This window comes from Centrocercus urophasianus, unplaced genomic scaffold (genome assembly GCF_019232065.1).
Source record: "Centrocercus urophasianus isolate 14NV4802_14NV808 unplaced genomic scaffold, USGS_Curo_1.0 seq_31, whole genome shotgun sequence".
Taxonomy (NCBI): Eukaryota; Metazoa; Chordata; class Aves; order Galliformes; family Phasianidae; genus Centrocercus; species Centrocercus urophasianus.
The window spans coordinates 10204472-10230511 of NW_024884878.1; the positions used below are offsets into that span (position 1 = coordinate 10204472).

The window sequence follows — 26040 nt, forward strand, 5'->3', positions numbered from 1 at the left end:
TCCTGACCAGTGCTGAACCACTGGTGTCACGGGATTGAGCCAGGCCCCGAGGTTTAACTTAGCTGTGTGCTGGTCCTAGTGGCCTTGGCAAGACCTGTGGTACTGTGGATCCTGGCTGTTCTGAACAGAGGTTATCTCTGCATGAAATTCATGAGGATACTTTGTGCTGCCACGGCCAGCTGTCACGGCTGGAAAACAAGAGTTTGAGACGGAGCACTGGGGTCCAGTAGTTCCACCTGCCTGCACTGGCACTTGTGAACTACACAGAACTCTTCTGCTGGCTCAGGAGTCCCTGGGTTTTCAGCAGGTGGCTTCAGCCCTGGTTTGAACCACCGTTACCTTCATACCCCTTAGCTAATCCCTTGCTTGCAAAAGTGCCAGCACATAGCAGAGCAACTCGATCCCCTCCTGCACCCTGGCGTGCTGCCCTGACAGAGCCAGGCCCAGGACTCTCTTTTCTGATTTGGGTTAATTTTTATCCCAGGCTTGGGCTTCTCTTCCAGGTAGAATGACGGAGCAGAGTGAACGCCTTGCCAGGGGAGGGGAGCGATAAGGCTCCATCACAGGACCTGCCTGCAGTGCTTGGGCTGTTTATGGCAATTTCTTGTGGGAATAGATGTTCCAAATTCAAATCGACACTTGTGTTTTGCTTAATCCTCTGCTAGTTTAGTGTTTTTCAACACGATAAAATCTCTCGCACGTTGAAACTCTGAAAGGCCCAGCAGTTTTGAAAGGGCAGTGTTTAAGTCAGCCTCAGAAGTCCATGCTGTGCCTCCACACCATCTGCCAGCATGTGTCTGCTGCAGCCAGTGATGTCCAGCTTTGCAAGGCTGAAAATAATTACAGCAGGACAGGTGGAAACCAGGCAAGCTCTCGTTAAACAGTGTTAATTGGGTGTAGCCAACAAGAGGCTTCTTCCATGCAAACCCACTGCAGGCCTGTTGTTTCCCTTGTCCTCAGCAGTGGGGGATGGAGCTGAGGTCACACCAGCTCACACTGCCCAGGGCCCCATTCAGATTGGCCTGGAACACCTCCAGGGATGGGCACCTAAAGCTTCTCTGGGCAGCTGTGCCAGCGGCTCACCTATTTCTTTTCTAGCATCTAAATATCCCCTCTTTAAGTTTAAAGCCATTCCCCCTTGCTCTGTCACTATCCAACGGTGTAGAAAGTTGTTCTCCCTCTCGTTTATAAGCTCCCCTCAAGTCCTGGAAGGCCGCAGTGAGCTCTCCCCAGAGCCTTCTCTTCTCCAGAGCCCAGCTCCCTCAGCCTTTCACTGCAGGAGAGGTGACCAGCCCTCAGATCCTCCTCTGGGCTCGCTCCAACAGCCCTGCATCCTTCCTGCTTCCGAACTGCAGCATCCCACCCAAGGAGAGCACTGTCCTGCAGGGCTGTCCCCCCTCGGCTCAGCACAGAGCCACCGCCGCGACCGACCGATGATAGCTGTGGGATGCGGGCACGGGACGGAGCGATGTCCGCGGGTAGCTGGCCAGGGACACCTCGTCCGCCCTGATCTCGGGCATCGCCACCTCCTCGCCGAGCTCCGCGGCACCACGCATGGCCCCAGGGCCGGGCTGCGGCTCTGCGGGCGCGGCGAGCCGCCTGCGAAGGCGGGCGGCTCCGAGCCCACGCGTGCCAACAAACGTGCGCTGCCGGGGCCGCCGAGCCAGCCCGGTGCCGAGCTGAGGAAGGGACGTGGGAGCGGCGGTCGGGCGCATCACCGTGCGGCGGCGGCGCTGCGGCTGTGGGCAGATGACAGCAAGGCGTTTCCCTGCCAAACGCAGCCCAGACCGCACGGCGACCCTTCGACGACGTCGGGGGACAGCGCGCGGCTGCCCCGCAGGAGACGCGCGGGGCGCCGGAGCGTCAAGCCGCGGTAAGCAAGCGCCGCACCTCCAGCCGCCAGCATCCGCACCGGGCGCCCGCGGACACCTCCCGGCTGCGGGGCGCGGCATGGGGGCGGGCCGGGGCGGGGAGCGGGCTGGGCTGGCGCGGCGCGGCTCCCATGTGCACGCCCTGCGGGCAGCCGGACCCCCGCGGCCAGCGGCGAGGTAAGCAGCGGGACGGCGCGGGGCCGAGAAGCGCGTGGGGGGGGAAGGCCGGGCACCTGCCGCCGTCGGGAACGGGACGGCCGGCGGCGGAGGGGCGGCTCCTCCGGCCGCTGCCTTGCGGGAAAGCCGGGGGCGGTGCCGGTGGTGCGGCGCTGCGGGGCTCCCGCGGCCCCACCCCGCTTTGTGCGGAGCTGCCGCCGCCATCCGCAGGCGCGGGGACGCGGCGGGGCGCGGCCGTCCCTCGGCGAGGGCTGCGTCCCCAGGGCGCGGTGTTCGCCTCCCGGCATCGCCGAGTGGCCGCGGCGGCCCTTCGCGGAGCTCGGCGCTGCATCCGGGCTCCCTCGAGTCGGAGCGGCGTTTCCCCTCCCGCCCGGCACCTGCTCGTCGCGCTGGCCGCCCCTGCAGCTGCTGGCCATCCGTAAACTTCGCCCGCGATCACGAGAGCAGCCCCGCGTATGTGCGTGCGGCAGGTTGAACGCGGACCCTTTGTTCTGGAGTCCTGGAAGTGCGCGCTGTGGGATGTCAGCGCAGCCTGCACCGCACGGACGGGACCCCTGGGTGGGTGCCGTGTCCCACCTGTGCTGGGAGGGAGGGTGAGCGGATTCACCAGTCGCCTCGGTTAGATGAAGGTGATGCAACTCTCCAGGTCCAAACACAATTATCAGTCTCAGTGATAATGTCGGTACTAGAATGATCTTAGACGTACTGCCACTCTCACGGACAATTCTAAGCTGTGCGGCTGAACTGTGTGACTGTAAAAGAAACCGCAATAAATCCTGTGTTACTTAACAACTTGGGAAACAGAGAGAGAGAGAGAGAGAGGGACAGAGAAGGTAACCACCGGTTGGCGTTGCAGTGTTGGTCCAGCCCATGGGGTTCTCAGTGTGTGACAGCTCTCCTCCACAAGTCCCCAGGTCCCACCCGAGCTTCTTGCAGCCATCAGGGTCCTGTGCCTGCAGGGCCCACCCGTCTGCAGCCGCACCCATATCGTCTGAAGACAGGAGTTTTGGCCACAGGGCTCCCTCCTGACCACATCTTCGAGCTGCCTGTCTGCTGTCACACCGATGCTCTCATCCTGCATGTGGGTGAGGCACACGGCAGATAATGCTGCACTGGGGAGGCCAGGGATGTGCCCTGCCTCGCTGAGCATCCACGGTGCCCTGAGGGCAGTGCTGCCCTCCTGCTTCCTGTGGGTGTCCGTGGCAGTGGATTCCCTGCTGGTTGTTATCTGGTGATGTGATGGCTTTCTGACTCCGTGCCCACGATATTTTCTTTCTTGAATGCACTGATTTGTCCCCTGGGAAACATTTAAGTGAATGGATAACATCTTGAACTTTTGTGCACCTGGTAATGTTATCAGGAGCTGGATAATGAGCGGATTTGGGGATGTCTGGCTCTGTGCTGGATATGTGGCACTGGGATGCTGCTGGTCCCTGGAGCTGTCCTGTAGTGCCTGCCTTATTATCTGTACCCCCCTTATTCTCAGATTCCCCCAGTTTCTCGAGTGGGGATCTCATGGGGAACCTGTCAGAGGGTGACAAGGCATGAGAGATCTTCTGTGAAGGAACAGGGTGGAAGGAGACCAGCCCAGAACAGTTCTCTGCAGCTGCTCTTGGTGCAGGGGGACCTCTGCACAGTCTGTACTCTGTCCCCTGCTCTTCTCTAAGAATATTTGGTGTGTTAGCTTCAATGTAAAAACAAAGAAACACCTCCTCCTTGTGCTTCTCCCTCTCCCCCCCCCCCCCATTATTCTCCTGTCTTCCACTTTCAAACCGCAGTGGTAATTTTTGGCAGGGATGCTGTAGCCGTTGTTGTGGAGGCCGTGGGGCTGATGCCTTGCTGTGCTAGAGCTGCGTTGGTTGGATGAGACCGGCCTCCTCCAGATGGAGGCAGGGCTGCCAGCAGCCTGCACTCCTGCTGCAAGGCACGGCCAGGTGTCCCTGGCTTCCCACAGGTGCAAGCTGAGCAGCTCAGGCTGTGCAGAGCTGGCTGGGGCAAACCGCCGGCAGCGTGCAGCAATTACAGTGGCGCGCCTTCTGCCTCCTCGCTGCAGGAACAGGAAAGACCTTGGGGTGATCCAGGAGGCTCTGTGGGCCGAGGGGGTTTGATACACACAGGGTGATGCTGGCTGGTAAGAGGAGCCAACCTGGCCTGGTATTTCCAGGGATTTCCCCTTTGCGGTATTACAGGCTTGCCAGCAATTCTCCATTTTGAAAAGACGCTCGCAGGGCTGTGCTAGGCTAATGCTGACGTTTGCTCTTCCCAAGGCAATTCGTGACATTTGCAAATAGGCCTTCTCAACTCACAGCCAAGCAAAGATCTTTCTCAAACACAGCCAGTGCCCATGGAAGGACCACTGGCAGCACGCGGCCTGGAGGCCATTCTCCCTTTCTCTCTTCCTGCTTTGTTTCACCCAGCATTGCACACTGCCGTGCACAGCCTGAAGTCTGGCTTCTCAGTCCGTTTCTCTTCATAGCATCATAGAATCACAGAATCGTAGAATGGGCTGGGTTGAAAAGGACCACCATGATCATGTAGTTTCAACCTCCCTGCTGTGTGCAGGGTTGCCAGCCAGCAGCCCAGGCTGCCCAGAGCCACATCCAGCCTGGCCTTGAATGCCTGCAGGGATGGGGTACCCTTCTGGGATGTGCAGGGGCTGTGCTCGGGCTCCGCTCTGGTATGCAGGGAACGGATGCTCACTCTGCAGAGGGATGGTCTTGTGTACCTGTCTGCACCACCTCTCTATCACTGCAGGGCAAAGTGGCCGAGGAGGACAATAAGGAAGATAAAGCAGCAGCAACTCACGGTGCCTATGGTATTTTTACAACTGAATTTGAGGCAAAGTTCATGGAACCTGATTAGATAACTTCCAGGAAAGCGGGACAGGCTGAGCAGCTCCATCTTGCTCTTTCTCCCACAGCCCCTGGAGCTGTGCGTGGACAGGGAGGGCAGTGGGGAGGGAAGGGAGGCTCCTCAGGGCTGCTGGGTCGCGGTTACACAGGCTTTTAGAAAAGCATAACTGCTGTTGTGCCTCAGTCGCTGGCAAATCTGCAGCACTCCTTCCTAAGGAAGCTCACACTGACTTTGTTGTGAAGGCTGTCTGATTACATGAAAGATGCCAGGAAGGACCAATCTTCCTTTTTGATCCTCTGGTTTCTTCCATTCGACCTGGCCTGCGAAAACAGCCTGTGCTGGCAAAGAAACAGTGGGATAATAGGCACAGAAAACCCAGACAGCTCTTTAATTGCATCAGACAAATAGAAGTCAAAGATTGTCTTGCTAACATCTACTTAAATGTAATTAGTTTACATTATTTTTCTCTGCCATTTTCTCTAATTTAATTTGGATACCAAAATACACACAGTGGAACAAAAAATCAGAATAGCACTGTTTCAAGTTCATGTTCTCATTAGTTCCAGCTCCTCCTGTGCACAGAGGCTTTTTTCCTTAGAGTCAGGGAGGATCAGAGCCTCTTGTCTGACACCTCCCACCCACGGCCAAGCTGGTGGCTCATGTTTCCCTTCGATTTTACAGAGGTCTTCATGTTAGTAACTGATGCCTGAAGTCTTAATTGAAAAGATTGATCTCGCTAATGATAGCTTGGCATCTTCCACAGAGATCAATTGAAGTTTAGTGCCCCACAGTCTTAAAAATCATGGCACGTGTCAAAAGGCTGGGGTTTGGAAAGTCCCTGCAGTCCTGATGGTCCTGACCTCACAGCCCATGGTGTCCATTTGAGGCTCGTGCCCTCCTCTGTACACTAGGTCCTGTGCAATAGCTGTGGTGTGGTGCGTCCTGTCAAGCACACAGATTCTTGAAGCTGGCAAATGCAGGCACTTCCCTGAGCTCTTGTAAGTAAATGCTCGAGTGGGAGTGTGATGCTTTCATCTCTATTGGCGGCCAGGCTGTGTTTCAGGGAGCTCCTGGCTCCTGTGGTGTTTAAAACAGAAGGAATCTCAGCTATCTTTTTGTATAATTGTTCCTTCAGTCTGATGAATCAGAACAAGACCCAGTAAATGGAAGAGGAAGTTGTTAATTATTTGGAAAATAATGAGGTGTGTTTTTAGCAGCGAAGAGGAGGACTGATGGCAGGAGCTCCACAAAACAATGCATAACTAGCAGCTTGAACAGGATGAATTTCTAAATAATGTCATCCACTGCAGAACAGCATTCTCTGGAAGCAGGGGGCATCCCTCAGCCCACCGGTAGCTGCTGGCATCCTGCAGAGGCTCATCTTCCCTCTGGGATTCAAAGACCATCACTCCCAAAGCATCTCCCCAGCAGGACCGCGTCAGGACAGCTGACATAAAGTGACCAAAGGGATATTCCACGCCATATGATACCATGCAGGATAAGCTTGAAAATGGATGGGTGGGTGGGCAGCTGCTGCTTGGGGACAACAATTGGCAGGTGGCGAGCAATTACTTGTACGTCACCTGCTTTGTAAATACACTATTACTCTTATTTCTCTCTTTTCTGACTTCACTTTTAACTGAAGTTCTGTGAATGCTACCTTTTCTCCCCAGTACTCTTCCCCATCCCGCTGGGACAGGGGAGCAAGCAGAAGGCTGTATGGTGTTTAGCTGCTTGCCAGATTAAACCACAACAGCAGTGCAGGAGTAAAGGCAGTGAGGGACAAGTTCGGCTTGGGAAAAGTGTGCCTGAGAGGGAAGATGGCATATGGCCTTTGAAAAGGATGATGGGATGGAGGGCTCAGATAGGGAGCGATTGTTTCTCCATTTATCAGTGTTCAAGAATTACAGGATACAGATAAACTCACTGACACAGGATGTTGAGGATGTGGTTCAAAAAAAGACTGCTAGACAAATCTGCAGGCAGAAAATCCATTAGGGCTTGTTAAACAGACAGATAAGCCCTTGGCTCAAAAAGTCCCCAAGGCACAGATGTCCAGAGCTGACTCAAAAACAAAAAATAATGTTGCTTTGGATATCACCTAAGGTGGAGAAATAGGCTGGTTTGGAAAGTGGCAGCCACAGAGGGAGGGATGGGGAGATTGTAGGGTGGAATTTGGCTGGGACACAGAGATTGGGCTGGGCTGCTCCTCGGCTGGAAGGGCTGGAGAAAGGGAGGGTGCAGAGGGACAGAGATTTGAGGATATTAAATCTGGTGTGTGAAACAGAGATGTGTGAAGGGATGGGGACAGGCAGGAATGAAGCGTGTAGGAAAGTAAGCACTGTATGCAAAGGGAGGATGATCTTCATTGCTGATAGATGGGACGTGTGAAGAGGGGGACTGGTTGCAGAGGACAGCAGTAGCTGTGGGGTGATATGGAAGAAAATGATCAGAGATGGAAGTACATCCATAAACAATGTCAAACAGAGCAATGCTGGGAGGAGGGGAGGTCAAGAAAACAGTCCCATGTGAAGATGGGCAAGGCTGAAGATCAGAGAAGGATGTCTGGAAAGGCATGCAATGACTGACGTCACCTAGGTCACCTCTGCGTTAAGTGCAGGCACATCTACAGTGCGAGAGAGGTTGGACCTGTGGTTTGAAACAAGTGCTTCCTAGACTTCATATCCACAGGCATTTTGAAAGTTTTAATTTGGCCCAGCCAATCCCATTAGCAGATGGATTTGTGGAGCACCACTAATTTCACCTGGACTGAATCCTGTCTCCATGTTGCAAGGCTGCTTTGCAATGCGAGCTGGAGTGCAGTAAATGAGGAGATTTGCTTCAAACGCGTGCTCACAGCCTGGCCCAAACACCAGCCCTGCGCTGCTCTGATGGATCAGGTTCAGAAAAATACTACTGGTTTCCCAGGCAGTGTGCATTTGCCAAGCCCAGTGGGTGAATGAATGGGCGCAGAGACTCGTCTGGCAGGGAATGCATCAGTAGTCCTTCCACTTAGCCAGCATAAATCAAAGCTAGAGTAAGAACTGAAAAGAGCAAAAAGCAGACTGGCTATCCTTTCTCTAGATGGCAAATTGATTTTCAGGCTTGTGATGCGGTAGTAGAGAGCAGTGGCCTTTGCCTCTGCTGCAGCTGCCTTTGCCACACACTCTTGCTGTCTTGTCGTGCCTCAGATAAGTGGGACCTACCATTAGAGAGTTCAAAAGTGAGTTAGGAATTTTCCAGAAAGCAGGGAGATGTCAATTTTGATTTAATCAGCAAGTCAAAGAGAAAAGCCTCAGCTGGAATTGTAAAGCATTTCCACAGGCAGTGCTTATGTGTGGAACAGCTCCCCCCACTCCCATTTCTGGGGGCCCCTACGTGTTTTTCTATGTAGATGATGCTGGAAGGGGGAGTGTCTCTGCACCTCTGGGCTGCAGAGAAGAACTGGTGGCACGCACAGCTCTTGGACTAGGCAGAGGAGATGTGGGAAGGTCCCTAACCAGCACAGGGGCTCCATGTGGACTCCTTTAGGAAACTAACCAAGGCCTTGGGGTTCCCTGAAGATGACCAAATCCCCCAAACCAGTGATGGCTTTGCTGCAGAGAAATTCCCCTGCACTTTGGCCTATTGTCATGGTTTAACCCAGTAGGCAGCCCAGCACAGCTGTTGGCTCTTTCTCCCCCAGAGACTGGAGAGACAGCTGGAAAAAAATGTAAAACCCATGGGCTGAGGTAAAGACAGTTAAATAGGAGAGAAAATAGGAAGAGAATAATAACAACAATCATAGGAAATATACAGAGCAAGTGATGCACAAGCAATTGCTCACCACCTGCTGATCAACGCCCAGCCAGTCTCCAAGCAGCGGCTGTGCTCCAGGCCAGCTCCCTCCAGGTTCAGTGCCCAGCCTAACACTGTATGCATGAGACATCCCTCTGGACAGAGTGGGTTAGCTGTCCTGCTTCTGTGCCCTCCCAGCTCCTTGTGCACCAGCCCCCTCACTGTCAGGGTAGCATGAGGACACCTTTGTGCAGCGCTGCTGAGCAACAACTAAACCATAGGGGTGTCAGCAACACCGTTCTCCTACATCCAGAACACAGCCCTATACCAGATACAGGGCAGAGATTTAACTCTGTCCCAGCTGATGCACCTGAGGTACCCACGTGCCATGGAAGTCTTCAAGCACGCTCAGACCTCATGGTAAAGGGCAGCGGGATCAAGCATCCTTACTTTGTCATACAAGATGGCAGGCTGCTGGACCCGAGTGCCTATTTTTAATGGGGAACTGAACTTTGGCCCCCAAAAGTCAGGGGTTGGCTTGGCCTCGGGCAGCAGGAAACTTCTTCCTGTGAAACATAAGAGTGAGAATTCTGGTCTTGGGAGAGACTGCTGAGCATGCGGGTCAGATGATGAGCTTTCAAGGCTGTCTTCTGACAGTAAATGTGGCAACATCTAAAGTTTATGTGTTTCACCACTTCCTTTTTATGCTGAGTTTTTGTGGGGATGAAGGGGCTTTGATTTTTTACTGCTCTTCAAAACAGGATTGTTCTATTTGCTTTTCTTTTGCAACAGAGCAAGTTCTTGCCAGGGTAGAAAAGCTCCGTGAGTTGGAATTTGCCCTCTCATTGAATTCAGAAGCACATTAGTACTCACAAGGAAGCTGATAAGCAATAATATTTTCTTTGCTGCCCAGGTAACCGGTGAAGTGAAAGAGGGTATTGTCTCTGGGGAATGTGAGCGAGTCAGCGCTATCTTTCTGATGGAGCACACAGTATCTCGGAAAGCTGGAGCTGAACCCATGGAAGCAGGGGTTTGCACTCAAAAAGTCAGGGCTGGCTCCTGCCCTTCCTGGGAGCTCTGATAAGTACGATGAAAATGAGCTGAGTTTCATGGTCATTTTAGTTCTCAAAGAACACACTGACTTGTGCAGATTGTGCCCTTGACACCTCATCTTTCTTTCTGTCAGGGCTTTCAGAGCAGAAGCAGGAGGGCAGCAGGCGTGGGCAGTGTGGGGACAGGGGAGGCCAAACCACCAGAAAGTGCTGTGGTCACTGAGTGTGGAGTCATCCCTAAAGGATTCTCCATCCCTCCTGGCAGGCACAAACTGACTTCGCATCAGCATAACTGCCCTCACACTCTTCCAAAGGTTCCCTGTTCTCCAGCTTGATTTCTGATTGACATAGGTTTAATAGTCATGAGACCATTTTCTGTGACCCAGGAGAATTCATGTGCAGCATGGTGATGTTTCACTGCCAAGACTTCAGGAGCTCCAGGCTCCCTTGGTAGCAGAGTGGCTGTGATGGTACCACAGATGCCTCAGAGCCCTTTGCTCCAGGGTGAGTTGTTTCTGCTGCCGAAGGGAAAAGCAGTGCTTGTCTATAGCATTTGCAGGGAAGTCCAAGATTTGGCAATAGATGCTCTGGGGAAATTCCCAGCCTCTGGGCTTCCTAAGCAACCCTTCCTGGGCTGTGCAGCCTGCTTTACTCTTCTCTGTGGCCTTGAGAGAAACACAGCCCTCTGTAACCTTCAGTGAAGGTAAATGTCAACTTCTGCGCCTGATTTGCAGCGACACAAACAAAGGCTGGAGCCCACTGGTAAGAGAGTAGCTCTTCAGTGAAGGCCAGAGGGCTCTGGTGGGCTACAAGTCCAACCATTCACCTGGGTACTGCTGCGAGCCCAGGGGGGCTTCCCAAAGAGGCTCTGAGATCTCCATCCACGGCCAACATCTCCGTGTTGGTCTGCCAGGCTCAGCTGGGTGCCTCAGTGAGCCTTGCTGAAGGCAGGGCTTGTGATGCTCAGAACGGCCACCTGGCCTGATTTTGTCTTCTGATTCTGTATGCTTCATTGCTGTTGCTTTGTTTTTGCTTCTCCTGCTTAACCCAGAGGAGGCTCAAGTACACGTTTGGTGTAAGACCAGCAGTGCAGTAAGGAACTCTCAGCCTGCTTTTCGCAATATGGCTTCTCTTTACAGTGTTCTGGGGGATCCCACCCACAGGCAGCTTTGGGGTCCTGCTCAGGTCCCGTGGCAGGGCTTTCCCTCTGGCAGCCCCTTGGTAGCTGCTGGAGGCTGAGTGACAGTTCTTTGCTTTGCTTTCCTCTCTGCTCCCGGACTCTGCTGTTGGCTGTGCTGGGATGACCCAGTTAAAAACAACCTGGCTGAGCTATTTCTGTGAGGCACGTATGCTCCCTTGCCCATCTCCCTGCCCTATCAGCATAGTGAAGAACACAGTCGTGCAGTACGAATGGGTGGCAGAAGCACCATGGGCAGATGTCACCTTTGGAGAGTTTTTATCCTGCACCTCACTCTGCCCTCCTGCATGCCTTGGGAAGTCTGATGTGGCTTCCAATACAAATACAAAAGCAGCTGAAAGCACATCCGGGAAGGTGATACTTTGGGTTTCTCTGTCTCTGTTTTTTATTGTGGAGAACAGCTTCATTTCAGTCCTGGCGTATGCGCTTAAATTCATTTTGAGGTCTGGAACACTCGGTGTATCTTTTACCATTGAAAAAAATCCATGTCTGATGTGTTTTGGTTATGCCCCTGGGCTTTGCCAGGCTGCCTTGGGCCCTGTGCTGGAAGGATGCTGCGAGGTGATGTGACACTGTCTCACCTCTCTATGTCTGTGTGTGCTGTGGGGTCCCACTGGCACGGAGGAGGATTGGACATGCCTCCTCCCAGGTGTCCTGGTCTGCCTAAATTGAAAGCATGGAGCCGTGGGGCTTCTGAGCACCGTCAGGAGGGCTCACACCTCACTGTCTCTTGAATGAGGAAATAACTTGTTTCCTTCTTGAGTAATTTCTGCACCTTCCAGTTCATGCCCTCCTTGTGCAGTGTTGATACTCCAGGCAGAAGCTTTTTTTACAGCCAGCTTTCCAGGCAACTCTGTTTCAGCATTTTTGCAACACTGGAGAACCGCTGCTATTTTGCAGTGGGGAAGGGGTTGCTCTGCAGCAGGGGGAGAGGAGCTGTGCGGGGGGGCATCTGGTTTGTCTGGGATGGAGGGGGATCTCGGGCAGGGCTGCAGCCCCAGAGCCCTGTGCTTTGAGGCGGGGGATGAGGGGAGGCACGTGTCGTTTTCCAGAAGTGCACCCAGCCCTTAATCTGAGCCCCTTGGCGGTGGGTGTGGATCTTTAGGAACAAAAGGCAAAGAAAGGCAATTGATAAAATCAGGGCCCGTCGCGGGATGGCTGATTTAATGGCTGGTTCCCAGCTGGCTGATCTGAAAGGTTTCCAGCCAGAGTGGCAGATAGGGTTGTTTTTCCTAGAACATGCCTCTGAGCAGCTGTGAAAGGCTCTTACTGCCCGGCAGAAAGGCGTGCTGAAAGGTTTTTATTTGCTGCTGTGGATTGATTGGAGTACAGCTGCTCAGGACCACGTTCTGCATTATTCATGTGGTAGATACCTTCGCTAAAAGCTAATGCACAGCCTGGGGGCTGCGGGGAGCGGTGCGCTCCTTTGTGTGGTTCTGTGGGTTCACTGGAAAGCCCGGACTACACTTAAGCTTTTTTTTTTTCTTTTTCTTTTTTAAGAATACGGAGATTGATAAAGCAAATTGAGGAATGTGAGCTAATGGCTCTCCTCCTCCGTTCTTGTTTACAATGACCTGCGATTTTTCAATTTTAGGGTTTTTTTTGGAACGCATCGTTTGTATAAAACTTCTAGCCAGACTGGTCCTGTTCGTGAGACTTCACCTGTAGCTTAGTTTTCTCGTGGCACAGGGCTTAAACTGCTCCCCTGAAGGGGCTCAAGTGTCTGAGGTGAGGTATGCATGCCAAGGCAGGCTTTGAAAACTGAGCGTTTGCAGTAATGGAGCCCTGCACAGAGCTCCGCAAATGCATATGCATTAGTTTTATCTGTGCGAATTCCCACTGGCGAGCTGGATGCCGGGGCACTCGGCTCCTGCAGCCACGGGAGGCAGCGTCTGCTCTTCTGCTGCGTGCTGGGGGACCTCAGCAGGGCCACGCTCCAAGATCCAGGTGCTCCGAGAGGACGAACTCCACCTCCAGGGCAATGTCCGCGCAGGCAGGGCTGCGGGAAGGGAAACTCCTTGCCCTGTGTTAGGGGGAACCGGGCTGTGCACCGGGAAGTGAGAGCTATTTTATCTGTGCTGTTTATTGCTCTCATGACAATAAATCTGTAGCCCCTAGGTTTCTAGTGGTGTTTAAAACAACATTTAGGACCAGTGCTCCATGGTTGACTTGGGATCCAAAGCAACTTCTTCCAGATGCGTCCTCCTTGGCAGCTTTGTTGAGCAGCAGACATGGAACTTGTGCAGCATGGTGTGCCTGGGATACAAACCCCGATAAAACATCTGCAAAAGGCAGGATAATGTTCCACATGTGCATCTCTTATAGGTAGTGCTGACATTTTTTGTTTGCTTTTTTGAGGATGTACTCACCATGCACATTAAAATTTGGAGGATGGAATCAGTGGGTGGGATGCTAGAGAAATGCAAGCTCTGAAATGTGAGCCTGAGTGCCTCAAATCTGTCGGGGTAGAGAAGAAAATGGCGTGGATGAGGGCAGGGGACTGCATGCAGCCTGGGGCCCTGAGCAGCCCTGCAGGGGCTGTGGCATGGAGTGGGGTGCACACAGCTGGGGCAGGGGAGCGAATGGCAAAGGGCAGCAGCCACACACATGGGACCTATTTGGTGGATGGCTGCTTACTTACAAAAGCAGTTCATTTGGCAGGAATGTTTAGGTTTTCTATGTTGAAAGAGAGTCTTCTCCAGTAGCTGCTAGAAGCATTGCTTTCTTACATGGAAAGAGACAATTTCTAGTTTGAAATGGAAGAGGGGAAAAATGGAATTGATAAAACCGGGGACAGCTTTATCTGTTGAGATGCAAAGGAAGATCTTTGGTAGCTGTCTGGATTTCAGGAGCTTTCTATGGACTGCAAGGCACCTGTAGCTGTTACCACTTTCACTTTTCCAGCAAAAGCTGAAGCATGTACTTAAACTAATAAAGCCAGTGGTGTTGGTGGTCAGGTTAGACTTCATCCTGGCACCCAGAAACTAATCTAGAAGGGGATCTTCTTAAAGTGGAGAAGGCAAAGACACTCTTCAGCTAGTTTTTGCCTGTAGATGTGAATGTCTGCACAGGGGCATTTGTTTGTTGGCAAACCCCAGCACAGACAGAGGTGTAATGCAGCCTCTCAGAATCACAGAATGGCCAGGGTTGGAAGGGACCTCAAGGATCATGAAGCTCCAACCCCCTGCCACATGCAGGGCCACCAACCTCCACATTTCACAGCAGCCCAGGGCCCCATCCAACCTGGCCTTGAACACCTCCAGGGATGGACGGGGCATCACAGCCTCTCTGGGCAGCTGTGCCAGCACCTCACCACTCTCACAGCACACAACTTCCCCTGACATCTCCTGCACGTCATTGCAGCCTTGACTTTCTGTGGTGGAAGCAGCAGGATTTTTTGTAGTCCTGAGAAGACGTCTTGTGACAGGAGCCCTGGCTACTCTTTTGTAATTTGAGCTCCAGGGAGTTGCTCCAGATCTCCTGTCACAGACAAGACAAGAGTTCTCCCTTGCATAAGACAAGATTGACCTGCTCTTTTGAAATGGCTGATGACACAGATGTTTGGTGTGCTGGACCTGGAGCTCAGTCTGATGTACTGGAAAAAAAAACCGAAAACAGTTTCCAAAGACCCATGAGAAAAAAAAGCATGGAAGTAATGCATCTCTCTGCCACACTGCCATGAACAGCAAGTGCTTTGCTGTCCCACATACCATCCATCAGCTTTGACATGCCCTGCTATCACCCCATCAGCTTGGTTCTGGCTGGCAGGGCTCACAGGTGCTGACAATATTGTCTTATCGGAGGGAGGAGCTCAGAACCCGCTGAAACCTGGCTAAATTCCTCTGCAAGAATGGGAAGGGAAAAATTGGGATTCGGGCTCCAATGGGGCTGATCAAGGTTAGGCTGTGTTCAGGGCTAGCGTGTGTGAGCCATGCTCAGTGCGGTCTGCAGGGTCCAGGCTAGGAACAGGATGTCTTAGAGGACACCAAAGAGAATGGAGACAAGACTCTAGCTCTAGACAAAGGGAATTGTATGCGTCTCCATAGAAAGAATGCCACAGCAACATGAAAAAGGGGAACTTCTGGGAGGGACAGGGAACGGAAGAAGCAGAATGAGCATGGCGATCGACTCATGTCAACCCACTCTGATTTCCTCTCATGAAGGGTGGTAAGCCCAGCAGACCCAGTGTAAAAGCAGGGCATTTCTCTTATCTTGGCTTTAGACCAATGTTCAGTGCTGCTGCATTAATCAAGATGAGGGGACTGTATACACCTGTCTATGGTAAGAGGGATGTAAATCTCGTGGAGGAGCTACATAGCAGCTTATGTGCCTGCGTGATCAAAATGGGAGAATCCATTGAGAAAAGCTTTGCAGGGTTCTCCCTGTCATCTGAAGCTGTTTGATATTTTTGTCGGTTTTTGTTGGAAAAATAAACAGGAAACAAGAGGAGCAGGAAGGCTGCAGAAGGCAGGTATCTGATTTGAAGCTGCCTCGATGAGCTGCAGGTACACTACAGCAGAAACAGGATGCAGCTGAGCAGTGAGAGGTGGGTGTATTTGGGTGACACGATGCAGGCAGACTCAGAGCAGTCCTGCAGAAAGTGACCAGGGGCTGTGGTTCATCCTATACTGAGCAGAACTCAATGACACGCTGCAGCAAGAAATAAATACGGACAGGAAAGGATCTGGTAAATCATAAAGAAAGCATATGCTCATCCATGTTAGTAAAATGGAAATATGCCAGCTTTAGGTGCAGCTGCTCTGAAAAAATACAGGTCAGCTGGGAGAAAGCAGAAGCAAGGAGAACAAATTCATCAGCTGTTGAGAAAACATGGGCTGTGGCGAGAGAATTAGGTGTATCTGGAGAAGTCTGAAAAGCTGTGTGTCAGATGCACAGGAAAGCTTGCTGCGTGAAGAAGGGAACAATCTTTTCCCTGTGAGGTGGCTGAATAGGATAAGAAGCAAAGGACACAAAGGCTGCACAAAGGAGATTTGGCTTTGAAAGCTCCGCAATATTAAAGGCAGCTGAGAAGTGGTAAGTTCTGTAGGAAGTGCTGCTCCCTCACCAGAGGGTTTTAGAAGAAGATTCTCAGGGAAGGATGTAAAGAAATGAATGAGAAGAATAAGAGGAAGATGTGCTCCCAAGACCTGTGCGGATCTGCCTGTTTCCCACAGATGTGTCCTTCCTGGCAGCAGTGCAGGCGTGCAGCGAGGGTGGTGAGTCTATTTTGAACTTGGGTCTGCAGCACTCAAAAAGCAGGAGCTTCCCATTTCCACAAATCCTATCAACTTAAGGACCTTCAGTCTAACGTAGTGCTGCTGCGTTGTTTTGTTGTGGAACTGTACTGGGTATTGGAAACCTGAACACACAAAGATTCTGATGTTTGTTGGCACGGTTTGGCATTTGGGGCCACGCTAGGATTTACAAAAGCTGTGCTGACCCTCCCCCTGTCTCACTTTTTTTCTGTGTTTCCACCAACTTTGTTCTTTTTCACTTCTTTGATCTCACTTTCCCTTTCCCAGTCCCTGAAAACCTAACACTGCTTTCCTTCTTATCTCATGAAGCCGATCCAAATGAGGATGTGCTGCAGTTTGCCTATTTTCATTGCTTTTCAGCCACCTGGCTGAGTTGTTACAGCTCACCTTCCTTCTCCTAAGCGCTGATGAGTCCCCCGCAGACCGTGTCCTGCAACAGAAACTTCTCCCATTTTCTCTACAGTGAGTGTGCATAGACATTTCTGGTCTGCTTTCACTCTGTCTCCCTGGAAATCACCGTGCACATTCCACAGTCACAGTATGGCCAAGGATAGCTGGTCAAGATAGCTGGTCGGACTGCCAGCTCAGTGCAGGGCTGCCTGCAGCACGATGCTCAGGACATTGTCTGGTTGTTGAGGATGGGCGCAGACTCCACAGCCTCTTTGGGCAACCAGTTCAGCTACTGGACAATTTCCACATTAAGAGGTTCCTTCCTATGTCTGCCTGTGTGCTGGAAGTCAGGCTGAAGGGCCTGGATCCTTCATGCCTTTCTTGAGAATAGGAATATTTGCCTTCTTTAGTCCTTCGTGACACCTTCCATTCCACGACTTTCCAAGAAAAGCAGTGTTGGCCTTGGAATGACATGACTGGCTCCCTCAGCCCCCATGGGTTTGTCCCTTCTGCATGTCCAGTCTGCCTAATTGTTCTCCATCCCAGTCTTCCTCCAACGAGGTCAAACCTTCCTTGTTCCAGATATACTCACCAGTCTCAGGGGCCTTGGGATTGCTGAAGATTAGTTTTACCAGCATAGTTTGAGATGAATGTGTTTGATACCTCAGCCTTCTTTGGTGTTTGTTCTCATTGCCATTCCTCAGCAGGCACACATTTTCCACAGTTGTCCTTCTGACTGATGGTACCTGTTGAAACCTTTATTGTTGCCTTCACAGCCCTCACCAGATTCAACTTCACTTGGGCTTGGGACTCTCCAAGCTGTGTGCTTAGACACTGTCATGATATTTCTGCCCGGTTATTGCTTCCAGTTCTTCTGTGTGTCCTTTTAGTGGCTGAGATTTGCGAGGATGTTCTTGTTCGTAATGTAATGCACATCAGTGCTGTTCTCTTGCATTTTCTGGCAAACCATTCTTGAGGTCGGAGAAAGTGACCTTTGAAAATCCTGCTTCAGTTGTACTGGAGAAAGAATTCAGTAGTTCTTGTGCCATCTAGAAATTGCTCCTTACCTCTTTTGTTGGCTTTTTGTACACCAAATCTGCCTAAATTTACTAGCCCCCCTATATCTTCTTGATTTTGCTTCAGCTTCAGTTTCCATTGCATCCAGCACTGTGTTCTTTCCATGCCACCTGCAACTGTTTTACCTACTGGGTTTCTTGCTCCTGGTCAGCAAGCTTTGTCATTCGTACTTAGATCTCCTTTCTGAGCATAAACAGAGTTGCAGTTAATGTTTGGACTTTCTGCCTCCTCTGGACAACAGAAAACATTTACGCTGGCTTTAAGAGGGGAGTTGAAATGCTGGTGACCTGCACATTCCTGTTGCATCAGAGAGCAGTCTCGTTGCTTCCAGAGGGGTGGAAGATTCAGAGGTACTCATGTAGTGCCCCTGGCTGCTGTTGCTGTTGTGTTAAACTTATAGTCAGTTCTTAGCAGTACATCTTCCATACTGACAGCAGCACATGTCACATAGTTTCAGCCAGAGCCTTTCACACCTGAAGATAGGGAGCGCTTAAAATGAGAAGGGATAATGTGACCCTGTGAGCACAGCGTCTGGTGGCTGTATGAGGACTTTGCTTTGATTTAATAACTACAATTTCTTGGAAAGAGCTTATTATAAATGAAGGGCCGCTGGGCATGAGAGGACAGGAGAGAGGAGCATTCATTTATGACAGAGACCTTTATCCTGGGGAAGCAACAGCTGCTAATGGGACGAGATGAGAACGGTCCAAATCAGTGGAGCGAAGGAGTGCTTTCACAAAGCCTCTGTCTGCTCTTGCAACAGTCAGACAGCACAAAAGCTTCCTTGGTATTTTTAGAGGTTCCCTCTAGTTTTCTTGCAGCCCACAGACCAGGGCTTGCCGCACAGGATGTGGTATTTATGAGCAGGTCTGCATCATTAGTGACCCTTTCATTAAGTGACTTACACACAACACAGCAGGCTTTCCCTGGGCTGCTGGCACACGTCTCTGGGGACTGGAGGGGAGTGGTTCTGGAAGAACTCCCTGCTCTGCCTGTTCTCAGGCCATGCATGAAGAACAGTAAGCAGAAGACTGAAGGTCTCAGGTGCATGGGGGGGTCGCTCTGAAGCAGGTGGTGCAGGGCTTCAGGAGAGCCCCTGTCCTTTCCTCAGCAAGGCAGTGCTGGAGAAAGCTACAGCCACGCTGTTGCTGTGGACAGTTTTGCTAGGAGCTGTTCGTTAATGTTTGTGGCAATTCTGTCCCTGTCGCTGCTGCTCACTAAAGGGAAGAGAGGAGGGAGTGTGGTGAGCTGTGAAGAGCTGACTGCTCTGGTGAGATCACCTGAGAACAAAGGTTGCCCAGGGTGGGATGAATGGTGGTGGAGCAGCTCGTGCTCCAGGAGGCTGACTGCTCGTGCCTGAGCCTGATCTGTGCTCACAAGAGGGATGCTGTCCTGTCTTCCGAATCCCTTCAGGGATGAGTGTGTCTTACTGACAGAAAACTGTCTTCCTAGTGCTTGGTTTAACAACAGGGACATGTTTTCCCACTTTCTTTCCTACTGGAGAGCTTTTTATTGTCTTGAAAGCTGGTGGCAAAGAAGGACACAAAGGACTGAAAACTGAAACCCAGTGCTGTACCTAGACGTTAGCATTCCAAACTAGCACAAGCAGACACCTTTCTTGCTGCTTGCTTGTTTAGTCATTGCTTCACTCCTGCCAGGGGTTGCAGCCAACAGCCATTTCTCTGCTCAGGGCTAGAAAAAGAGGTGAGAAATGTGGAGAGTGTGAGGTTGAAAGTTGTAAAGCCACCACGAAGTTCCTCTACACACTTTTTTCTCCAGTCTGTCACTTGGAGCGCTTCTACTTAACAGCAGGGGCAGGGTCTGCTGGAACACGTGAGCTGCAGAGAGATCTTTGCTCTGTGGGAGCAGCGTTGGTAATGTTATTCAGAGTAAATATAATGACCTGATATTTGTAGAGTGCTTTTCTTGCTGTTGCTGTAATGATCCCAGCCTAATTGTGTGGAACTGAGACTTGGTCAGCTTGTTTGGTTACTCTTACTACTACTTTGGTTACATCTCCTGCAAGCGCTTCTGAGTCTTGCCGGAGTGCAGCAGCCTGGGGAGAGATGTTTTCTGTGGGTGGCGTAAGGAACGCTGTGCCTGCTGACCCAACACCTGCAGGGCTGTACCTGGCTGTGCCCTGACAGCACCGTGACAGTGGGGAGCCCAGCAGCAGGCAGCCCTCGGTCCCTCCGGTGCCCTGGCAGCTGCGGGGCAGCTCTGAGCAGGGGGCAGCACCCCTCCACGTGGGGTCTCTGAGACCCAGACCGTGTGCCTGAGCAAGGACTGCATGGGAGCAGGAAGCAGACATCTGGCTTCAGTGTAAACCTATTGGGCGACCTGTGGAGGGAGGATGGTGAGTACTCCTATGGGGCTGCTCTGTACGGCCCGCTTGGTACGGAGTCACGTCATGAAATTTACAGCGCATGTAGCTGGCTGCCAGGCGGAAAACCAGCAGTATTCCGTGGTGCATTAATGACTGCATTCAAAGTTATGTGTTTAACCGATTCCTTCCCGCAAGCCCTGGCACATTTGGACTGGTTGTGTCCCTCCTGTGTCCCACATTCAGCGTGATATGTGGTGTGGGGCAGGTGAAGCTGATTTCATGTATGTCCTGCTCTTGTCATCTGTCCCTGTGTGTTAACAAACTGCCATTAGCTCACTAGCCTTAGCAGAGCCGAGGGAGTTTTTTTCGTGTCTCCCAAGGTGACTCCTCTGATCTTTTGGCAGCAGGTTACATAGTCCATTTTTTGGATGGGGAGAGGTAAATGTGGAGATGACAGGATAGTGAAGAGAGAGGATTTGGCAAAAGAAGGATAAGCAGAGTGAAACTGAGCTGAAGGCAGTAAAAAGAAAGCAGAGAGGGAAGACCACGGACCTAAGCAGATTTTGGGAGGGCTGGTGACTCTTGCTTTGTTTGGTTTTATTACCTTCAGCTGAATGCATGCAAGAGTTTTGTTCTGTGCATGGCTGAATCAGGGCTGAAAAGTAGACGAACATTGTCTTTTAGCCATCAATCCTAATTACATTTCAGTCTGTTTGTTTGCATGCAGTTGGAAGCCTGATTCTCTTGTGGCACTCTCCCTGGACATTTCTGATCAGTGTTCTAGAGATGGCCAGCACAGTCACCCTAAGGTTTATTTTTTGGCTATGGAAACATTCCTAAAAATGACAAGGTTGAAAGATGCAATATATAACCTATACAATATAAGCTTAGCATTCATAAAGAGAAAAGGAGAAAGTTTTCATAGCGCTGCGCATTGAAATATTCATGGTAGCTTTCAAAATCTCCCCTTATCAGCAGTTGCATTCCTTTATTTGTCCCTATTTTGTCTCTTTTTGACCCTGCTTGCATGATAAGGAACAAAGGGTAGATTTATTTTTTTCTGTTGTTTTTCTGCTTTTCAAACTATTGCTAACGCTCAGATTAGGACCTCAGAAAAACCATTCAGGACTGTAGATTCCTTGATGGGGAGAGGGCAGGGGAAAGAATCTCCAAATTGTCAGGCTGGATTACCTGGACACGGTGCTTTTCAGGGTGGATGATGAGGGAAAGGCAGAGCTTGGAAACCTGCCTAGGAACAAAAGGAAACAGCAGCTAAAAGCGTTGTGGAAGACTGTCACAGCACAGCTTTCCCAAGGGCTGCTGAGCAGTGAGGTCTCCGGGGACTGGCAGAATTTTGGGCATGCTCTGCTGCTGCCAGGGCGGCTCTGCTGGGCTGCAGCACAGGCCATGCTTAGCACAGCTCTCATGGGAAGGGAAGGCTCGTTGAGGTGAAGCTGCAGAGAGCGGAGGAAAGACAATCTTTATCTTAGATGTCAGTGGTGAGTATTTGTGCCCTTCAGCCCGAGAAAAAAGAAAACAGTTGTTTGACAAGGGGGGGTCATACCATCTGTATTGTGCATGATGAGCTGGAAAGCTCTCAGCCCGGTGGTGAGGTGTGGTGAGGAGTGCGAGCATTTCTGCTTGTGTTTGGATGGGGAGAGGATGCGAGTCTTGTTTATGTGGTGGTGTTGTGTCAGACTGCTCTCCTGGAGCTCTGAGATCAGCCCTGAGATCGGTGGCAGCAATGAGAAGACAGGTCTCCCTTTGCTTACCTGAAAGTGGGTGGGACTGCACGGCATTCTGTTAGACCTCACAAGCTGTGATTCAGCCTTCAAGGTCAGCACGGGCTGAACTGAGTGCTGCTTCTGCAGTTCACGCAGCCTTCACGTGCCCTGCTTCAGCACCAGGATTGCAACATGGTCCTGTGAGGGACTCCTTATCGCTCCACAGGTAGTGAAGAACAGGATGAAGTGGGCATTCTGCGTGAGGAGAGCTCAGAGAGCCAATGTGGTTTTGACAACAGCAGTAAAACAAAGTCCGCATGCCTTCTCCTGGAGGTGACACAGTGCCAGGGCAGGCACCCTGGAGATAGCATCTGGTTATCAGCAGCAACACCCTTCACCAGCTGTGTGTCTCACCCCATTCAGGAAAAGCCTTTTTGTGCCTGGAGGCCCTGGAATTCACCCTCAGGGAATTTCTGTGCCAAGCTGCTCTGGAACGTTTTCTGTGCCCGTTGGCTTCAGGCTGTTTTGGGGCAGCTTGGGGCCAGACTTCCCTGAGAAAAATGCTGGGCCAGTTATGTTGCAACCAGCTGGCCTCAGCTCACAAGTGGTCCTAGCCTGGCTAGCTTGAAAAACTTTCCATGCCCAGGGGCCTCCCAGAATCTACACTGATGGAGGCCCAGATGGTCCAAGCAAAATGAGATGTTTCTTCTGCCCTGTGGACTTGTTCATGCATCTGCTGTGAGTTCTCTGGATGGCATCGTTTTGAGGGCTTTGTGCCTCCATCTCCTTCCTTCCTTTTCCACGATATTTTGTAATTTCTGCTTCTGATGGTCTGATCCCATCAGACCCATTTCTTCCACGTTCAGCTCTGCACCCAGGTTGTGCCTTCCCTCTGCATGCCCGTTTTGCAGTTCCATGCAGCTTTCTAAGCTGATCTAAGGGAAATAGAGCCTGCTTGCTTTCATGGGGACACAGCAGCAGGCTTAAACTCATATGCTACATCAGCCAAACAAACTCAGACTTCTGGCGTTCATCTCCTGCTGTACCACCTCTGATGGCTCTGAGCAGCTGTGAGCATGTTTGGCTCTGAGCTCTGAGCTATGTTTCACAGCAGCCATTCGGACCTGTCACTGGCAGCTGTAATGGCTGTTGCTAATCAGCTTGGCTTGCAGCATGGTGCTGTGATGAAGCACATTGCTCTATGTTTGCAATATCAGAGTTTTGCCTTGGACGTTAAGAATTGCAACTCTTCATATGGCTGTTAGTATTTCAGTTGTAAACAACATAAAAAGAAGATGGCAGGTGTCCTGCTGAAGGAACAGAGCGGGTCCTGCAGGCAAATGAAGCGCTGCCTCCCAGAGGCCTGCTGCACATGAAACTACAATATTTCTTCTCTGTTCCTGCTCTATTAGTCTGTCTTCCTGCCCAGAACAGGATCAGCTGTAGCTCTGTGGTCACTGCTAGGCTGTAATCAGTGCTGCTTGGTAAACGCCTCTGGTGGAGATTGATAACTTTCCCTCTTCTGCAACTGAGAGTTGTATTGCTCCCTAACTGGAGGCTGTGATACAGCTAAGGCACAAGCTCCTTGACTGTCTCCCCTTTGACTTTGAAAGCAAGTGGTTTGAACCCTCCCTGTGGACTTCTGTGTTTTAAGCCTATTATTGCAGCTTCCCCCCTTATCCTCACAATGAAGCTGTGGGTCCTGGAAGCTAACAGTTCTGCTGCGTGCACCTGGGAGACGAAAAATGAAGGTCCTGCCTGGCAGCCAGCACAGTTAATGGAGGTCCTGGCTCACATGGAGTCATCTCCACTCTCCTGTGGGATCTGGTGTTATATGTTGTGTGTGTGACATGATAGAGTTGCAGGGCAGCAGATGGCATATGCTTTGGAGCTTGCTACTCCCTTGGGACTGGGAAAGAGAGGAGGCTGGCACGCCTGCAGTGTGTCATGCAGGAGCCGGGCATGCTAAGCAGGATTTCCTGCCCCTGAACATCCTGCTTAGGTTACAGACCCATCTCACATCTGGCCTTTTTGTAGTCTGAACTCCTGCCTGAACTCGGTGGAGCACAGCCCGCAGTGGTGCTCACAGCCCTGCTGGAGATGCGTACACTAACTCACAATGTGAGGTCTGGTTTGCAGATCCTGCTCCCTGCGCTGCAGGCTGGTTGGTAGCACAGCTGCACCTCCTGCATGGTGCCTGGGTGAGCTGAGGGGATCTCAGCACTGCCAATGGGACTCCAGTTCCCTCTGCATCCTGCTGTGATGTGAACACCATCCATTTGTGCTCCATTTGTCCCACCTGTGAGATTTCACAGGTGAGCCTCATAAAGGAGTCAGAGCTAAAGCACAGCAGTGTCCCTTCAGTGTTGCAGAATTGTATTTTTGGGGGCAGATGGCAGACATACACTCTGCATCTTTAACCATCATTTTTGTGGATGTCATGTAAGTCTTTCCACATTTATTCCTGGCAAACACAGAAGAGCCAAGGAGGATGTGTCTGAAGCAGCCCCGTGGTTTTCTGAGCAGTTTTTTGATTGGAAAAGGAGTGTCACTCATTCTGGCCACTGCTCAGAATTGCTTCTGCTTAGTTAGTTTCTCTTAAAATATCAGACCCACGAGAGGCAAGGTCTATATGACTGCATCTTTAACGGAACCAGCAGATTTTGAGAGCCATTGCTGACTGTGCTCACTGCACCTGTGACTCTACTTACGCATACCCAGAAACAGAGCTAGGTGCAGACCTATTTTTTCACTACTGTGAAAAAATGTGCTGCACTTTGCAGGCATTTCTCTGCGTGCCTTTGGTCTCCATTATGCTGGGCCTCTTGTCCCAATCCCTAGTGCTTGGAAAAGGTTGAAGCAGAGAAAGCTTTCACAGTCACTCTCCCCTCCCCCCCAGCTATTAGGAGATGCAAGGACTTGCAACTATGACCTCTTTTTCTCTGCCTCCTTCTGCATCTTGGAGCTTGGATAATAGATACAGGTCTTTTTACACTTGCATGAGAGCTCCTTTGCTTTGCAGTTCAGGTTCTTCACACAATCAGATCTTTATCTCAAGGTAGCCCATACTGTGTCCTTCTCCTTTCGCCTCAGGAATCCAGGAATGCCTATTGTGAGGGACTTCAGGGAGTCTTTTATAACTAACTGTATGTCCTTGCTGTGTCTCCTTCAGTTGCATTAACCTCCATGTGGAGACACAGGAGCTGCTTCCTCTGTTTATGCCAGCAGTAAGGAACCATGAGGTAAACAGGCGTGTTTTACTGTGTTTCATGTAAAGTACAGCATTTCTTTAATGAGATGAGAGTGCTCTTAGTAGTGGGACTGCACAGCTCAATGGGCGAAATCTACCTAGAAAATATTTTTCAGGCTGAAGAGCTTGCTTTGACTGACTGCTGCAGTCAGTGGTGAGTTGAGACCTTGGGAAAGCTTGCAGACATTTTTGTATCCTATTCCACTGTCTTCCAGGAATAAAAAGGTTTTCAGATAAAAACCTCCCTAAATGGAAGAGGGCAGAGTGACATATACAAGCTCCCAAGTCTCTGTGAAAGCTCAGTGAGAAGAGAATGATGCTACACATTCTTTGCATCAGCCACGTGGTTAGACATGTACGCACACTGGTACAGCCTGCACTGCCTCCCTCCATCCCGGTTAGTGGCACTGGGATTTAGGGTAGGCAGGTCAGCAGGGAGGGAGGGAGAGTGATTCTTGGACTGCAAAGGCTGCGTTGCCTTCATCCTGTCTCTAGGATGTGGAGGGCTCTGTCCTATGCTACATGGGACTAATGGTCCCTTCACCACTCTTTTTTTTGTCCTTTCATCCATTCAGCACCAGCTGCTGTCCTGAGGCTGTTGCTCTAGACTGAGCCCCAAGTGTGTGTGGATCTTCTGTCTCAGGTGGGAGAACTCGGATGCTTCTTGGGATATGCTGCTACCTGTGGGAGTGTGACATAGAAGGGACTTGAGAGATCCTGCAGTCAAGGAGGAAACTGGACACAAAAGTAGATTTACAGAATTTTTCTAAACTTAAGTCATGATTATGAGACCCCCTCCTCCATTAAGGAAATGAGAGAGACCTTGCTCTTCTCTGGAGTTGAGGTTTCTTCTTAGAACAGGACAGTTGGTGGTTTTGTCACATCGTGGGTTTGCTGCTCCCAGTACCTCCCTCAAAGTGTTCGTGCCATTGTCCTCAGCTTTTGATGGAGAGAAAGCCATCAGCTCCTAACTTCCAAGCAGAACAGTTAACCGGCTTGTTGCAGAGCAGTCAGCCTTTCCCCTGTGAAGGGCTCTGCATAGAGCTGACAAGGGCACCCTGACTTCTTCCTGCCCCACAAGCAGAGGTGA

The 26040-nt window shown here is 51.1% G+C and overlaps 1 protein-coding gene across 3 annotated transcripts in view; it reads left to right on the plus strand.

The window, feature by feature from the left end:
• The first annotated feature begins 1987 nt into the window (after positions 1 to 1987).
• Positions 1988 to 26040, plus strand: part of CORO2A (coronin 2A) — a 47578-nt gene continuing 23525 nt past the window's right edge. Inside the window, exon 1 of one of the 3 annotated variants that reach the window (XM_042829574.1) lies at positions 1988 to 2048. Coding sequence is in view for 2 of the 3 variants with exons in the window: in XM_042829572.1 (XP_042685506.1) it covers positions 21467 to 21475 (9 nt within the window). In the remaining variant the exon portion in view is untranslated. Of the gene's footprint in view, positions 2049 to 19541; positions 20007 to 21453; positions 21476 to 26040 lie in introns of those variants that run through there. The other 2 variants (XM_042829573.1, XM_042829572.1) reach the window with 2 other exon arrangements.